This window comes from Hyperoodon ampullatus (genome assembly GCF_949752795.1).
Source record: "Hyperoodon ampullatus genome assembly, chromosome: 3".
In the NCBI taxonomy this organism is placed as follows: domain Eukaryota; kingdom Metazoa; phylum Chordata; class Mammalia; order Artiodactyla; family Ziphiidae; genus Hyperoodon; species Hyperoodon ampullatus.
The window spans coordinates 31,719,013-31,738,291 of NC_136916.1; the positions used below are offsets into that span (position 1 = coordinate 31,719,013).

The 19,279-nt window shown below is 40.7% G+C and overlaps 1 protein-coding gene across 1 annotated transcript in view; it reads right to left on the bottom strand.

The window, feature by feature from the left end:
* MTMR10 (myotubularin related protein 10) overlaps window positions 1-19,279 on the bottom strand; it is a gene marked incomplete at its 5' end in the record, with an annotated part of 42,618 nt that overhangs the window by 17,037 nt on the left and 6,302 nt on the right. Inside the window, 3 exon segments of the mRNA XM_079699928.1 lie at window positions 4,522-4,612; window positions 11,159-11,301; window positions 12,098-12,170. Of these exon segments, the coding sequence (XP_079556054.1) occupies window positions 4,522-4,612; window positions 11,159-11,301; window positions 12,098-12,170 (307 nt within the window).

The following is a 19,279-nucleotide window of genomic DNA, read 5'->3' on the forward strand; positions in this document are numbered from 1 at the left end:
ACTACAGCGAGCGCAGTAAGGGTGCCAGAGGTGGCGGAAGGGAGGCTGGGAAACGTGACGGGGCCTAGCCTCTCAACCCGTGCTGCACCAGACAGGAACCACCAGCCACACGTGCTGCTTAAATTTCAACTGAAATTTAAATTAAACAAAGATTTTAAAATCAGTTCCTCACTTGCACCAGGCACATTCAAGTGCTCCACGGCCACATGTGGCCAGTGGCTTCTCCACTGGACGATGCAGGTGACAGAACATTCCCATTACTGGATGGCGCTACTCTAGATTATAAAGGGTCTCAGGTGCCGGGCTAGCACTTCTGCATTTTATCCTTTAAGTGGCATCAGAATTATAATTATGATGATTCTGATTTTAACAGAGCTTGTTAAAAATTCAAATGCTACTTCTAAGTCCATATCCTGGTGGGCCACTCTGTCTCAGTGCCTGCTCTGGAGTAACAACCACCAGAAGACGTGCTGGGGAACTTGGGACTTGTGATCTCTCCAGGACACGGAACCTGCGTGGAACTTCCAGGCAATTCCCATTTCACACGCTGTGTAGCAGAGCACGAAGCACCACAGCCAGCTGGCCAATACGAGGAGACCTGAGGAAGTCATCACATGACCAAATTAAAGGGGAAAAGACCCTCGCAAGCGCAGAAAAACATGTGATAGGGTCCAACACGTGCTCATGATATAAAATACAGAAAAGTTTAGCAAATTGGGAATAAAAGGGAATTTCCTTCACTTGATAAAGGGTACTTATCAGAAACACGCAGCAAACATCATCCTCATTAGAGCCAGGAACAGAAACACTACCTGCTCCCATCATTACTATTCAACACTGCACAGAGGTCCCCGCCATGCAATGACCACCACCACCAAAACACAATGGAACTTTGTAAAGAGCTATGTAAATACTTGGCAGCTCAGCCCTAGCTGGGAGTCCAGACCTGTGTACTTTTCAGTGTTCTGAGGTTACAGACTTAGGAAGCTAGGCTGAGAACATGCTCACTGTTTATAAGATTGGTCCTCTGGCAAAACATATAAAGTCTCAAGATCTAACTAAGAATAGGTGAATTTTTCTGAACACAAAGTGAGAGCAACTACAAGATCTTGTACTGTTTGCTATTTCACAGGTTTTACTTGTTCAGAACCTGTCCATTTCTCAGCAACCAGGACCAGATTTCTGATATACTCAACATCTTCAGCGAGAGATTATGGAATGTGCAGCAGGTACCCAATCTACCATTAGAAAGTCTGGAAATTTTAATGCTTTTCAGAAAGTCCCAGAGGCCCGATGCCTGTGGCCTGCGCTACTAGTGGATTACCCCTCCTCAGCCAACTGAAAATGAAACAAGGTCAGCCCTCCTGACCGTCACTATCTTCTGTGACACAGTTCACAAGTCTAATCCTAGACCGAGTTGAAATGATCTTAGAGTTTCCACTTAACTGCCCCCTCCATATTTAGAACGGCCTCAAGCAACAGTAAAGACAATAAAAGTTGTCAACAAATGAAAAGAAAGCCTATCGCTTTGATGACACTGCAGAAATGAGAAGTCACAAAGAAAGGGCGAAGAAGGGAAAAACAGAACTGCGATCATTAAGAAGTTCAAGAGAGCGGAGTCAACAAGTGGTTCAGACAGGAGATTCGGACTTTATGGGCCTGGGGTGGGGCCGGCATGGCTGTCTTTCTAAAGGCTCCCCCAGGGATTCCGGTGCACAAGGCTGGGGTACTCCTATTCCCGAGACACGAGGACCAATCACAACCATTTACAGCTACACTGAGAATATTAAAAAAACTGACAAGCAACAAACTTTAAAAATTTCTACACTATTTCAAATGGATTTTGTCCTCTGTAAGTGGTTTTCAAATAAGCATCTAAAGGAAAACCTAGTACTAAGACCCATGTTTAAAAAAAAAGATAAAATTACAAAGTAAAATAACGTCACTGAAAATGTCCATCTTCTGCTGTGAGCCTACACTGCACCTTGAGATTATGTCACCGCATCTGCAAGCAGGTGTCTGTCATGCAGTGGAGCTGCCAACACTGAGGCTACAGGTAACCTGAGGTTTTCAATTCTTTAGTCCAGAAGTATAATCTGACATCTTGTCAATTTTATAACAAAGATGGATCTGTATTTTTGGGACATTATTTGTCCAATAATAAGCTAACTGGTGAAAACAGCATCCTCGTGGTTTCTTTCAAGTTAAAAGAGCAAAAATAGAACCATTGTTCCTGTCTGTGCCAGTGCCGCCTGCAGTGTCAGCGTGTGGAGTGTCCCGAAGCCCGCGGGTGCTGGGCATCTCCCATACTTCAGGACCCTCACAAAGTACCTGGATGACTGGCTTTTCACTCAAGTGATGCCGAACATGAAAGAAAACCTCAGAAGGCCTAAGGCCAGCTAAAAGATTCTTAGACAATTGCAAGGGACATCCTCTAGCTTCACATCTTATTTGTGGAAACAGCTTTGTCACCTACCTGCCTGCAAAAAGGACTTCTTTAATCCAGCCAATGAATCAAGGTGTCATCCAGAAGTTCAAGAGTGGATTATTGGGCCTCTTTCACTCACAAATTAATGAATTCTGACTGCAGTGTGTGGAAATTTCAGGCTTCTTTTGCTCTTAAAGGTGCAGTTTATGCTTCTGCAACAGCATGGAAGGATATGAAAGGATGTTACCCTATGAGGAATCTTAACAAAACTTTGGCCAAGTGTTATGTTTATGAAGTGACTGTCAAGGAGGAGGAGTCTGAAGGATGCAATATAAAAAGTGTTCCTGAATATTTTAAGTGTTACTTATCAATAGTTATTTTCTCCACAAGCTACTTATGAGAAGATACAGAGAAGTGACTGACGGGAATAAGGAAACCAGCAGTAGGAAAGCTATGGACTGAATAAACTGTTATCAACCCAGAGATGCCCACGAGGAACGGATGAAGACAACCGTGAGAAGTAACTGAAGCAGGCATCACGTCACCAAACGCATAATGAAGTTCGCTGTACTTGCTGAACACTGTGCAGAACTCATGGGTCTGTACCCTGGACTGAATCGTTTCTACTAGGAAAAAGGTATCATCCAGAATTGGTCTTGATCATCAACAAATGCAAGTGGGAATCAAAGGCTCTCCTATGACTCTTGTGCCCCTTGAAGCTTTCATCTCAGTTACTCTCTCACAACTCTGGGTGAGAGTCCTGTTGAGGATAACCCTGATGATCACGGTCTGCAGCCTGAAGATGCGCCATAGGAACGTTTGCCTAGCTACTAGTGCGGATCTACAATACTTTATTTTCGGACAATAAGTGAATTTTCTTTATGTTAAGAAATAAACTTTAAAAATTAGTTGTATTGTTCAAGCCTAGGTTACAATTAGTTGCACTGTGATAAGAAAAATTAAATTATAAGTATTTCGTTATCCCATTTCTGTTATTACCATAAGATAAAAGCTATGACCTTTGCATATCATCTCTATGGTGTTTACAAGTGTACTTATACCATATGCATCTGCAGACACTGTGTATTGTTCTTACATTTTAATGAATTTACAATACAGTGATACTGGAATATACTTTTATTATACAGATTATTTAAATTACTATATATGTTCTGAGGTAACAAAATGTAAAGGACCAGTAAAATTAGTAATTTATAGGCTGCCCGTCCAGATCATGCTGGCTGGGGTGAACCGCCCTTTCACTATAAACGTGTAGCTGAGTCATCTCTCTCCCTTAAGGACTGGGAGAGCACATGATCCAGCAGGCAAATGGACATGTGGTCACTAACCTACGAGGGGCTAATGTCAGACATGACCTCATTGTTTTTTCTCTAGCCTTTTATGAGGTTAAAAAAAAAGAAAATTGGTTGATCAAAATTACAATTATTTGTATATAAAAAGAATGCACAGAATTACACGATCACTTGGAATATTCCTTGGTGATGTCATCACTGACATATATGTGTACAGAACTATTCACTTTTATAAAAACCGTTTAAAATACACTTGTCCTTTGGATGAATGCTCATCTTCCTTTCATGAATCTTATTCAGAAATATAAAATCAATATTTTGACAATCTTAATGAAGTCCACTAAAAAGTTTAGCTGTTTCAGCTTCTGCATGAAATCACACCTTGCCAAAAAAGATCATGAGTTTCAAATATCTTTTAATTTTCTGCCAGTTTTCTTAAAAGATAAGATTACTTTAACTCAAGTTACCAACTAACAGGCGGGGAGGGAGAGGTATCTTCGTTCATCATAAAATACAAGCCAGTGACTATAGGCAAAATACTTGACATGATTCTCATAAGCCTATGTTTACAGTTGCCTATAGGTTCTTCCCAGTCACTTTTTAAATGTTATCTGACAAATGTTATCTCTTTTAGTATATAGTGCTTACTTCTCTAACAGTTATGAAGCTAATAATTCTACAATCATTAAAGCTCATGTACTTGGAGGCTTCTCATAAAACATAAGAATAAAATTTAGACAATGTAAAGTTAGTCACAATAGTTAATATTTTCATATTTACCTGAATTGTGGTATTTTTTCCCAACATATTCAAATGCAAAGAGTAGCTGGAGGTCTGTTGGCTGGGAATAATGAGCTATTGCAAGGCATACCTAGGAAAAATTCTACATTTAGAATTGATTTCAACACACTTAGTTAAATGAAATGTACAATAAGGCCTTGAGTGTGGGAGCGTCATCTGGGGCAGGGATTATAGGCTTATTTCCATGTTTTCCTGTTGACCTAGAGTGTGAAAGAGCTCCTTAATGCCAGGGATTTCATTCATTGTTGTGCCCCGTGACACTGTTTAATCTTTAGTGACTACATGCTAAGTATTCCGTAAGTGTTTGCTGAGTTGAATTTTAACAGGAATGTACTTTTATTCAGATAAACAAAACTTGAAAACTAATGAAGCATTCTCCAAAAAGGCAGTGACATATCCACTCCTAAAAAAAAGAAAAAGAGAAGTTTCATTTTTTATAGACTATAATGATTTAATACCATCAATTTGGAAGGCTTACTGCTAGGTATGAACTTTTAATGTTCTTACCTCATGCATTAAAAATCTAAACTTAATAGAAAAGCTACAATTTTTTCTTACAAAAAATAAAAATTAGTAAGAAATCCAGAGGTAAATGGGTGGCTCAAAGAGGTACATCAAAAAAACTGTGTTTGGGCCTCCCTGGTGGCGCAGTGATTGAGAGTCCGCCTGCCAATGCAGGGGACGCGGGTTCGTGCCCCGGTCCGGGAAGATCCCACATGCCTCAGAGCGGCTGGGCCCGTAAGCCATGGCCGCTGAGCCTGCGCGTCCGGAGCCTGTGCTCCGCAACGGGAGAGGCCACAGCAGTGAAAGGCCCGCGTACTGCAAAACAAAACCAAAAACAACAACAACAACAAAAAACTGTGTTTAAATAAAATGGTTTGAGACTATGTCTATGGTGGAAAAAGTGTGGGCTTTGGAATCCAACAGATCAGGGCTTGAATCCCAGCTCTACCAAGCACCTGACATGTAACCTGTGTGAAGTCAACTCATCTCTCGGAGCCTCGATCTGCGCACCTGTACAATGAAGATAATACCTAGGCTGCGGTGAGGATGAATAACCTTAGCATACACCTGGCCTTGGGAGGAGGGCCGCGTGTGGAAACATGGCTGCGATCACCCTCTACTGCTGTTGGAAAGAATGAAAGATAGTGCTCTGTGCCCATAAAGCCCTGGACTAGACCATGGGAGAAAACACTCTTAAGTGAGCAAAGAAGACAGAAGAAACTGAAGACATATGCAAGGAGAGAATAATAGATGTTCTTACTTCAAAAGATTAAGCATCATTTAGAAGAAAAAGCATTAAGCCAGAATGATATACTTTTAACAGTGAGCAAGCAAGAAGTTTAGTTAATTGTTAGTCCATGTCAAATTAGCGGTGTCTGGGGTGGGTTGATGCAAATTCTATTGACTGGTAAGTCTGTGTCAGCTGCTTGTTTAAAATATATTTTAAGAGTCTTCTATAGAATAAATGTTTCCTGTCTTACTAAATTAAAACATACATCTAAGTGAACAGAGTTATCATTAGTTTTAGTTTTGACTAAAAACAACAACAACAACAAAGAAAGCTCCTTGAAACTTATGTAATACCCTGTTTTTCTTAATGTCTGTGGGAGAGCTTTCTATGAGAGTCCCACCGAGGAAATTTAGGAGACAGTGACCTACATTCCCATCTCCTACCTGCTCAACAGTCTTTAAAGCACTTCTTCCAGCAGCAAACTACTGAAATCTACACCTTGAAAAAGTCCTCATCGCTTCCTGTTCCTCTGGGCACCATATTTAGCACTTTCCTCAAGATTCTTTTTCATTTTTGTCCCATTTTTCTACACCATCAGAGTCACAACCTTAAGCCATACTCGCCTTACGGCATCTCTGTGGGTTTCCCTACATTCTTAAAAAAAAAAACAAAACAAAAAAAACCAACAACACTTAAGGGTTCTCTTCCAAAGATCAAATTTTGACCAACAACTTTGTTCTCTGGATAATCTGCTGTGGTTCCCAGATACCTGCATACTAAATTAAACCTTCTTATTCTAGATTCTTCACCAAGCCAGCTCTCCTCTACCAGCCATCCCGTGCCCTCCCCACCACCCCTCTGCCGTCCCTGGTCTAGAAGCACATATCGTGTCGGACTCAGTCCTAGCCATCCCCTCGGCCACACTCTGCTCGAGAAACCATTCCCCGCTGCTTAGCCAACCACGCTGTCTCTGTCCTCACCAGCCTTCCCAGACCGAGCCAACTGCACAGTATTGACTGTGGAAACCCTCCCGTTCTCTCTGAATAACAATAGTTCCAATTGAAAGCATCTCTTCAGTTAACTGTGCTTATGGAGCAGTACTTTCCAGGTCTTCACCCAATAGTCATGAGAGTGGATAAAAAGGAGGACATAGGGTCCTTTGTTTTACTTCCACCACAAAGTTCAATTCCTCAAGGGCAGGCACCACGTCTCCTTCCTTCAACAGGTATTTACAGAGCCGCCACCATGTCCTAAGCCCTAGGGATGCGGGAGTGAACAAACAGACATGAACCCTGTTCTCATTAAGCTTACATTCTAGTGGGGAAGACAGACACTAAACCAGAGAAAAAGAAAAGACTACAGTAAACTAGACAATGATAAGTGCCAAAGGGGAAAATAAATCCAGCAGGGAAGAGGATGTACAGTGTCACAGTGAGGGAAGAAGAGAGCAGGTTAATAATTTAGAGAAGGAGACCAGGAGAGGTCTCTCTGCACAGATCTGAGGAAGCCCTGAAGACCCCTGCATTTCTGCCATCTCATCAGTAGCTTTCTGAGGGGCTTTGTGCTTAATAGCTGCTGCACTAAAAATACTAGTTCACAAAATAAGTTACTAATATAGTCAGGAAAATGCTCCAATTCAATAATACTAGATATCACTTTCTCTGAGACATTCAGAAAGCAGTCATGGGCCTTGTTTACACAAAAGAAATCCACACATCACTGATGATGGAATATGTTTTTTATGGCCACAAAGCCTATCTGCTAGGCAAAACCCAATGTAGCCCATTTCTAAAAAGCCCTTAAAATAGCACAACCTCACATTTATAAAGGTTAGGAAACAAATGAGTTTATTTAATGGCATCCACATTTAGAGAAGACTATAAATACTGTAATAATGTGAAACCAACTCAGTTTAATCACTTGCACAATGGTTGATTTTGGGGGGGAAGGGGACACAGCCTGAACTATAGCTGTTGTTTAGCAGTGTAACCACAAGTGCGTAGGACTTAGCTCAGGTAACCTCAGTACGGGGTACCTCTAGGAACCCTGACAAAGGTACACAAAACTTGTGTCATCCGGGTTGCATTCCTGTTGTCACTGCAGGACACTCTGAGAAGATCAAGAAAGCCAGGAGTCCTCTTCCTTGAGCTTTTTCCCAGAAGTCCTCTTGAGCTTTTTCGTACACACTATTTAAAAAGTCTACACCCACATTCCTAGATTCCATCACTAAGAGTTTGACTTAAAAAAGTAGGTCTCATTTTCATGTAAAGTTATTCTAATTTTGCAATGTACTCCCTAAGTGTTAAAAAATTTCAGAAAAACTCTCTCTACATCTTTAAAAACTGCCTCTGAAATAGTTCATTTGGCCTGGCTATCAGAGAAAATGAAGAAAATCTTTATTAAAGACATTAAATTATGGTAAATATTTAATTGGAGGAAAAAAAGTAAACTTTTTAGGTGATTTTTGGACCAAGGCTCATATTCTTGTCTGGACAGAAGCCAGAAGTACCCACGGTTGGTGGTTTCTCCTCCCAGACCAGCTGGGGGCACAGCACTGGAGAAGATTAACACACAGCCCGTGCTGGCACGTGGGCAAACAAAACTGGTTTCCTGTATTTCTGTGGTCTGAAAGCCACCGAGGAGTAGTCTCAGATTAAAGGCAAAAATGGCAATTCAGGAAAGGCCAACTTGTTCTTTAAATAGATGAGTTGAATTTTTATTTCTAGAAAGTATGCCTGAACAAGTGGTTCAGAGCCAACTAATTTGAGAATAAAGTGGAGACAAGTGGCATATATTTCACTTACCATCTTTTATATATATATATTCTTTTATGTAAGTGATAAATCATTAAAAACAATCTTTTGCCCCTCAGCAAAGGTTCTTCAAAAGGAAATGGTGGCTCAAAGTTGCTTTGAGGCCAGATGTCCAATTCTAGATATCCAAATTCCTTTTTTCTTTACATAGACCTTTCCCAAAAATCCTTATTTACAATCCAAGAATAATGAGGATGAATGTCATCTAATTTTGTTATAATACTACTCAGGAAATACCAGCTAGATTACCAGAAGGCTTTAGAGCAATATTTAACAAAATGTGAACCAATTTAGCATTCCGAGATTTCATAATTCAAATAGGAATATAACTGTTTTCAGTATTTCCAAAAATAATCAATGGTTTACCCACCAGAGAACTCTGAACACACATCTGGTCATTTTAAAACAATTCACAAAAATCAAAGCATTTCCAGAGAAAATTTAGCATTCAAAGTTTCCAGGAGGTAGAATCAAGCTGTAATTCCCCAATTGTTACCTAATTTTAGATGAAAACTTTCACTTGAAATAACATGGTGTGCTAGAATTTTTGTTTTTAACTCATGAAGCCATTAAGCTTTGGCAGCCATACATGACTTAACCCTTTGTGTTTGAAAACATGTAAATCAGGGAAAAATTTCTCCATTTATATTCTTAATGCCAATGTTTCTTTTCTGTATTTCCTCCCTTATGATTGTACAAAGACAAAAAGAGTATTTCTTTTGGGTCTGAGGTAACTGCTTTTTATATTTTACAACAGTGGGGAAAGAATTTTTGCCAGAAACCTGGTCTTGGGAAAGGGCATAAAAAATTGGACCAGCCTAGCCTGTTTTGAGTAGACGGTTCAATGAGGCCCCCTATAGCACTTACCAGCAGCAACAACAGGGAAGGGATATTCTCAATTTCCACAGCACTTTTTATCTGTTTCATTCATTTGGAAGCTAATCATTTATGTGGAAACACCTTTTATGCTGCTACTTTGTACTGTTGTTTTCATTTGTTCATGCTTTATCTCCTCAACTAAACTTAGTGCACTGCCTCACACATCAAACATGACCAACAAGTACTCTAGATGGTGCAAGAATGAGCCAGATAATTATGCCTTGCAATGACTGAAATACTGTCATCTGAAAAATAGAGGAGAAAATGGGAGAGATATCAACTTTCTAAAAGAATATTGGGCCACTGTTTCAATTTCTTATTTTAAAAATACCATGTCCTAACACCATCTCCTAAGTTCCATGGTGTCCCTATTCTTGAAATGATACTCATCCTGAAGGTAACGTTTTCACAAGCAGGTTCCTGATGCTCTGATTAAATTACAACTATATCTGAGTTCAAGAAAGTAACTTGGCTAAACTATTTTATATGCAGTCTACTACCTAATTAATTCTAAAGTCTTTCTACATAAGAATAGGCATCTCAAATTAGTAAAATGCCCAAATCACAAACCGCAGAATTGAATGGCTAAAAGTAGCCTTAAAAGTTATCTAGCTGAATTTCCCATCCTGCAGCATGAAGAAAGTAGTTATACACACTCTACCTGAAAATGTTTAGCCATAGATCCCACCACCATTCTGCTACATAACCTAGCTGCAATGGTCAGACATTTTCAGACATTCATTTCGTGTTTGCCCTCCTATAAAGAAACTGTTGACTCTGGTTCTAAAAATAAATCTATCACCTCCTCACCAAACCATAAGAAGACAGCTGCCTTAAGATCTTTCTGACAGCCACATTTTGGTATCAACAGAAAATTTATTGCAGTAAGTCTACTGACCATGGAAAACAAATGCACCCCTGTTTGGTGGCACAAAAGCTCCCTCATTGTTCCTCTATTCCCGATACATGAGAGCAGGCTTCTCCTGGAGATTCTGCTACTATTCTCTGCATTTGCTGAACCACAGACTGGCCTGGGGGGCTTTAGGACCACCAGCTTCACTCCTCTGCTAAACCCAGAATCTGGAATCAAAGAAGGAGGAATTTCTGCCCTTGAATCTTACTCCACGAGTTTGCAATAAACACTCCCCGGAAGGCAGGGGAAAAACAACCCAATTAAAAAGTCCCTAGCTTTTAGCCACCTGTGTGGAATATCAAATTAATTCATTAAAATTTCTCTAAAGCACTTTTATTAGACCCCTCCTATAACTACACATTTACCTAACCCTTATGTAACCTAAGTCTAGCTTTTAGTTTGCTGATAAAGCTCTGAGGTACTGAATTAAAAGTCTTACAAACCTCAATTACAATACATCACCATCTTTTCAATCTTTTTAACCAAGAAAAAAAATGGCTGGTAATGGTCTTAATGTAAAAGATATGCATGACAGCTTTTCATATTTTAGGAGCTGATTAAAAAACTACATATAATACTTTAAAGCAGCCATAAACTAGTCCAAGGAAACAGTTCTATTAACATTCCTGGCTTTGACTTTACATAAGGAGATATCAAATAACTTCCCCTAAAAAAAACAAAAACAAAAAACTGAGCAACTGAGAAATGAGAACTTCCATACAGAACTGCAACTGGTAAATATAGTGCAAAACCCATGATAAAACTTAACAGGATTACCTTTTTGGCACTTTCAGGACCTGATTCATCAAAGCGAAATCTCACAATTCTGAAATCTTTACAGTAAATAATTAACTCTGTTGGATTAAATTTCAGCTTCTGGTTTGGGCCCAGGACTTTCTGCTTCCTTTTGTGGTCATTTACTAAAAAATAAAAAAATAAAAAAATTTCTTTCTTGATATTCACTCTTTAGTACACTGTAACAAATTCTTACTGAAAACAATTGGAAGGTCACCCACCACTTAGTACTGCTTCTCTAGAATCTTTCATATTTGTGTATAATTTCTAGAACTTTGGGGGATCAGTTTTAACTTTGCTTTTGACGATATTAAAGATATTTCTTTGTACAAAACCACCACATCTATATTTAATGATTAAAATTTTAATTAAAAAGAGGACAAATACTACAAAATACAAAAAGCCATATATTTTGGGACTTCCCTGGTGGCGCAGTGGTTAAGAATCTGCCTTCCAATGCAGAGGACACAGGTTCGATCCCTGGTCTGGGAAGATTCCACATGTCATGGAGCAACTAAGCCCGTGTGCCACAACTACTGAAGCCCGTGCACCTAGAGCCTGTGCTCCGCAACAAGAGAAGCCACTGCAATGAGAAACCTGCACACCGCAACAAAGAGTAGCTAGCCCCCGCTCGCTGCAACTAGAGAAAGCCTGCACGCAGCAACAAAGACCCAATGCAGCCATAAATAAATAAATAAATAAATATTTTTAAAAGCCATATATTTTATATCTCCATTTAAAAATAATTTATTGATTTCTTTTCCATTAATTTTCCTGGGACTCAAAAAAAAAAAGGGGGGGGGGAAGCAAAAAACCTACAGAAATAAAACTCCAGCCCAAGTGTTTGAGAGGTGTAACTCTTCAAGCAACAATTCCCGAGTAGAACCAGCTTTTAGGGGCTGAGTGAAGAATAATACATACCTGTGACTATTTGCTCAATACATGTTAAAGGGACATCATGTTCACCAAGAAGAAGGTTTCTATAATGGAATTTCTGAAATAAAAAAATACATTCATGTTAATTATTTTCCCAACAACTTCACGATGGTAATATGAGCCTTACTTTTAGGTGTGATGAGAAATTGCGACGACCATCTCTCTAAGAAGAACAAAAGCTTTTGCTTGTGCAGCTATGACAATTCTAAGGCTGTAGTTGCCACAGAACACACTTCAGTAGGAAAGTAAGGGGAGGAAGAGAGAAACACATACTGTGTTCACATTCTCTCCACCATTCTCCCCACACTTTAAACAATAAAATTAGGTCAAGTTATATACTACAATGTCATTATAACATACAGGATATGTAATATTATACTGTCAATCACTTCACAGGCAAACACTTGCATATCTAGTTCTGGTTAAACTGCCACTAAAATAATAAAAAAAAAAGGGGGCTCCAAAGTCATCAGATTTTAATGGGTAAAATCATGGCTTGATTTTCACAATGGAGATTTTAGAGCAGAAAATAACTTTTTACAGCAGAAAGTCTACTCAAAATAAAAATCTTTAGTCAAACTACAGCTTTTTTTTTTTTTTTTTTTTTTTTTTTTTTTGTGGTATGTGGGCCTCTCACTGTTGTGGCCTCTCCCGTTGCGGAGCACAGGCTCCGGACGCGCAGGCTCAGCGGCCATAGCTCACGGGCCCAGCCGCTCCGCGGCACGTGGGATCCTCCCAGACCGGGGCACGAACCCGCGTCCCCCGCATCGGCAGGCGGACTCCCAACCTCTGCGCCACCAGGGAAGCCCCAAACTACAGCTTTTTTAAACCCATTTTTTATACACACTTTCAGACTAAGGACATTGTTGATGCTATTAACCTTCTGTTGGTAGGACACTGGCTTATTTTTCCTATTAGTGGTATCGGATTTAAGCTATTCCAGGTACATGGGTCTCATTTATAGTGAAATCTGGGGCCAAAGATTGAAATAAAGCCAAAAATAAAAGGAAAAACCCAAGTTTACAGCCAAATAAACTAGTATCTCTACATACTGGGTATCTGTAAATGCCTTAAATTTAGTCTAAATATACCTACAGATTGCAATAGATTGGAATACACTTATCCATAGTTACGTGCTTCAGTCAAAAGTTTAGAGTTAACATACAAATATTACTATTACAAATAAAGGTCTAGGGAGTAAAAGTGTATATATAACACTTTACAAATCAAAACAGAAAATAGGAGTTGAGGAAAAGTCCAGGATTTTTAAGTTAGGCAAATGAATGACTGACTTTTTGAAAACTCAAATTATATGGAACTGTTGTTTTCCAGTAAGAAAATAAAATAGCAAGAGGGTTATTAAAGAAAAACTTTATCAATATTTTTCTTCATTCTAACTACTAGAAATTTGAAATGAGAATTTGACTTTTTTGGAAAAATACTAGTTAAAGATACTATAAAATATGTAAAATGTGCAGCATCTATGAAATTATTTGCTATATAATTTTTTCTCTTTATGAGTAGTAAAAAAGGATATCTTTGTTTTTATAGATAGGTTAAAAGATTTAGAAGGAAATAATAACTCCTTTATTGAAAAGGATATATAACCAAAGATCACAGAGGATAAACACAGCAATGTGACTTAAAACCATCTCACTAATTATACTCCTCAAGTCTCAACAGTCTCCTTAAACTTTATTTTGAATTTTAATATAATACATTCTCAACCTTATATTAATCACTTATTAATAATTTTATTATAATTTTCCCATATCTGTGCTTTATATAATATTGATCATACGTACTGCTTAGAGTCAAAAGCCCTGATATGATTAAACAGCATACAAATCAAACACACCTGTAATGGCACTGGATTATCCGTAATAAAGGAAATTTTGAAGTTACTGCATATCAGTTTTCCCCACAAATCGTATTGACTTGTGTCCGATGCGATGCATTTTCTCACAAAATTGACTTCATTTACGACAATTTCTCCTTGAAAAAAAGAAACATATCATTGTGTGAGCTACAACCACACCATAAAATGTCAACAGTCGCCGTGTGACCCAGAAGGAAGATTTCATGATGATGATAAGAACAAACACTGAACCAGGACCTCACGTCAGTAACAGTCACAATGGGGCATCGTGCTCCATTTGTAAGATACAGAAACTGAGGCACAAAGAGCTTAAGGGTCTGAGATGGTTCAACCAGAAGGGCTGAGCTGGAGTCTGCATTCTTTACTATGCCATGCTGCCTCTCATTATTTATTTACCGAAAGGCACCCTGGAGAAGAAATAAGCTGCACTGTCTCCTTCAGAGTATTACTTGATGGGATATTTGTATTTTATTAACATGTGACTTGATCTCCCAATCGATATCTCCGATTCCTTCCTAAGACAGTTCAGTATGAGAAACAGTGCAGTATTAACCTCAAAATTAATAATGCAATCTATTTATTTTAAAATACATTCCATAAAGACAAATTGAATTTCCCTCTGCACTCACATTATAACTTAGTTGGCAATAAAACTTTAAAATATAGCTTTAGAGTTAAAAGGGAAGACTAAATAAATAAATATAAGAAACTAAAACAAAAGTTTTAATGTTCTTTGAAGAGAATAATTTTCTGCAATTGATTTAAAGCTTGGTCATCATTAGTCCTTAATTTCAAGTTCTAAAATGCAACCAGACCCAGGGACATTTTTAAGTAATCATTCTCTAGGGTCCATGGTAGTTAGGGTACTGAGCTACTTGGCTTATTTCTGTCAGTACAAACACCTCTAACAGTGATGGACAGAACCGTTGCTGACAAGCCCCAAACACCCACCAATTCACAGAGAGCAACTAGAGTCTCAAAACAATCCTCTCTCTTAAATAAAATGTTATAATAAATGTGAACTGCAAAAATAACTTTATTCAAAGTTCTTAAATGCATGAGTTTTAAGAACAGAACCCTAACATTTACTTGAGGATTCAATTCAAACGTGCTCATGTCAAATTCTCGGCTCAGACCAATGGAGTAATTGTCTCTTCTGCAGACAAGCCTCCTCCACGTGGCCGTCCGCCCTCCTCCCCACCCCCTGCACCCTGAGCCCCACCGCTGTCCTCATTCTCCCTCTCCAGCCACACTGGCCTTTTAGTCCCTCTCAGGGGCCGGACTGCAAAGATCCATGGGGTCTTCACACATGCTGTGCCCATTGATTGCCTGGAATATGCTCTCCTTCTGCCTCAGCCCAATCGCTTTCTCAGGAATGCCTTAAAAACTCTCCGTGCCTAGATTAACTCCCTCAGTCACAGCATCATTTACCTGTAATTCCCAGCACTTACCACAGCTGCAATTATGCATACTCTACATATTTCAAAACCATTGCCTGTCTCACCCTCAGGATCACATGCCCCATGAGGGTAGAAAACGGACTGGTTTTTCTCTGATGCTGACATTTTAGTTGCAAGGCAAAGGCTCAGCATGGGGCAGGGGCCTGGTCAATGAGTGCTGAACACCCGAGTGAATGAACCACTTCACTGCTCCGGGTTCACCAGACCAGCACCACCAATGGAGCAGGAGCGGTTCCAGACAGACAGAAACCAGTGACGTAACACGGCCACGCGCCAAGAGGGTCAGGAGATAAGTGCTGGCGGGTAAATGCACATGAAGTCAGAAAACTGTCCCAGAGCCACCCCTGCTCGCCTACCACACGCACAGAGAGCTGCAAAATCTACCAGTGGAAAGGAAGAGATGGAGGACTTGTGGGACAGGACACGCGGCCACACTAGTGCCGTCAGCCACCCGTGTTTATGATGCACGTTCTTGGGCAGCACTTCTCCACCAACCCGACTCTCTTACCAAGGGCGCAAATGTAACACATCCAGTCCACAAAGGCAGCGAGAATGCGACAAAGGTAAAAGGAGGAGAAGGCATTTAATGGGTCCAGGGCTTGGCCAACCCAGATGCAGCCCCCTGGTTTTTGTAAATACAGCTTTACTGAAACCTATCCATGCTTATTCATTTGTGTACCGTCTATGACTGCTTCCAAGGGACAAAGGCAGAGCTAAGTACTTGCAACAGAGACCTCACGGCCTGAAATGTCTCAAACATTTACTGTCTGGGACTTCACAGGAAAAGCTTGCCCAGCTCTGTGCTAGAGATGGTCACTGAAGTGACAACTCTTAACATTATGTGAAACAAGCCTTGGAAGAAGCACTCAGGCACATCCTCTCAGAGGAAAGGCACTTTCCACCTGCAATGGTACGGTGCCCTCAGAGCTCGGGAGGCCTGCTCAGCAGCACTGAGGACCCACAACCGTCCCCCAGAATGTGTCTGCCACAGTCAGGCCAAAAGATTCCTTTCTCACCAGTGAGCCGCAGCACTCAGCAGAAGTGAAGTTGAAACCCAGGCCTAACTGCTCTGCTCCCCAGTCTCCATCATAAAACAGCAAAATTAAGCACAAATCCGTGAATGAACTCTGTGGGGCTAGATTAGAATCTGAGACATCGGTATAAACTCAGGTATATCTTAATATATACAAAGATAGAGAGGTAAAGAAACAAAGGGAGGTGTGTGTATACATGGCTTAGTGTGCACGTGTTTATTTTCTACTCTGTCTCCTGAAAACGCCTCCAGTAACAAACCACATTCGGCACTCAGATCTTGGTATTTAAATACCATTCTCCAATAAAAGGAACCAGGACTCACTGGAGAAATGTTTGACTCCAGGGCTGGGGCAGAGGAAAGACATATTGAATCTGGAGCTTCTGATAGTTCCAGAATGCCAGAAAGTAGGGAAGGGAAAAAGAGAGGGGGAATGGGGGTGGGAGAGAGAGAGAGAGACAGAGAGAGAGAGAGAGAGAGAGAGAGACAGAGAGGAGAACATTTCAAAAGGATAGAGGAGCCAAGATGAAAGAATTCATCAGCCATCAGTAAAGACGGAGAAACTGTCACAGGCTGGAGACTAGGGAGACATGGTGTCCTGGCAGGGGCGCTAAAATAATGGCCATTAGTGAAAAAACTAGGGAAATGTCAATAAAACTTGCAGCTTAGTTAATAGTACTGTTAGTTTCTTAGTTCAGCTAAATTTATCGAGGTTATAAGATATTAACATTAGGGGAAGCTGGGTGAAGAGTATGTGTTAACTATCTGTACCCTTTTACAAATCCAAGTTTATTTAAAAATAAAACTACTAAAGAAAAGAAGATGGACAAGAAACATACGAAACAACAGCAACAACAGTAAAATAGGGACCCACTGGGCTATGGTCTTTGAAGGAAAACTGTTACGTAGCTTTCTAAGTGGAGAGTGGAAATGGGCCTGTGGGATAGAAAGAAGTAGGGTGGGATGGAGGGAAAGAAGAAAAGGAGGGCACTTCCGGGGAGATGCTGAACTGGGACTTCTTATTATCATAAGCATGTAATAAAATAAGCGCCAAGTTAACCTGACTTGAGTTTTAGTTGATGACACTAAATTTTGTTCACATGGAACCACTCTCTAAGATACATGGATCGGGCTTCCCTGGTGGCACAGTGGTTGGGAGTCCGCCTGCCGATGCAGGGGACACGGGTTCGTGCCCCGGTCCGGGAGGGTCCCACATGCCGTGGAACGGCTGGGCCCGTGAGCCATGGCCGCTGAGCCTGCGCTCCGCAACGGGAGAGGCCACAGCAGTGAGAGGCCTGCGTACCGCAAAAATAAATAAATAAATAAAAATAAAATAAAATAAAATACATGGATCATGCAGCACGGCTCTCTGCTCACACTTTATAAAAAAAGCGGGAACCCTGGGTAGGAACTGTCCTCAGCTACTGCCAGGCATGAACTGCAGTCCTGTGGGCCAGGAAACCAGCTCACAGGCGGGAGAGAAACAGGGGATTCACAGTGCCTCTTCCCAGAGGGGACAGATGCAGAAACAGAAGAGCAACCAGATGGTTCTTGCTACATTTTAAATTAGTGACCTTGAGGAGGAAACTTAGAACTGAAGCTTCAAAGCTCCCAGAGACCGTCCTCCTGGGCTTTTCCGGCAGGAGGGCGGTGTGCTGCCAGCCATGTGGGAGGACCCTCAGCACCAGGCACTTGCCAGCATACCACGGGCAGGAAGCAACGGGGGCCGCACGAAAGAAAAAGCAGGAAGCGAGCTTCAGTGCAGGGTATGCAAAAAGCACCAAAGAAAAAACTGTCTAAACTAGAAGATGATGGGCCAAGACGTTCTACTATAACCTGGGAAGGAATCAACAAATCATCAAAGTTTGTTTTCTCAAGACCCTTTCATCTGTAAAGATAAATAAGAAAGGAAATATAATTAAAATTAATAAGTCTCCAAATGGTATAGCTAGGGAAGTTTTTAACTCCCTGAGAACTAAAAACTATGTCACATTATCTTTCATAATACCTTACACATTTAGAAAGTCAATACATGTTTGATGAATTAAAATAATTTTTCCCATAAATTTTAGCTTGAAAAATAGTTTAAGACAAAGCCTCACTGTACACAGTAGCTAATTAACCTACGGAATGTGCACAGGCCCAAGGCATAGCTCAGTCTGTGGCTTTACATTCAGTGAGTGACCATCCCAGACAGCCTGGGACTGGGGATTCCTGGCGTGCAGGACTTCCAACATTAAAGCCAGGGTAGTCCAAGTGTCACCTGAGCTGCAGTGAACTTCAGGAATTAAAGTGGCCTAACAGTTACTAAGGGAAGCTGAAACTCTGTACAAGATGAGCACAAGACATCGGAGGCCGCTCCTGGTACTCACAGGGTCACGCACGATACAAAAAAGCACGGAATCAAGTACCACGTCCAGTAAGAGCTACCCACGATGGGGGCTGGAGGAAGGTCAGCAGTGCAGACCTCAGGAAGAGACCAGAGGAAAATCTTGAAGGCAGATGAGGGTTAAGACAGAGAGAACACATGATCACAAAAACAAAGGCCTGAATAAGGAAAAAGGCATCTGGGTCTGAGTGAAGCAGATATCAACATTGGGAAACAGTGCAGAGGTCAGCAAGGTGAGTGTCAGCAAACTACAGAGGTTACAGACTTTGGATTTTATTTTTGGTTTAAGCAGGATTTTCCTTAAGGGGGTTCACGAAGAGTTTCTGAGCAGGAGCTGCAAGGTCAGGAGTAAGGAGGTGACTGGAGGTCCTGTAACAGGCACTGGAGGAATGGATGGCTCCAAACC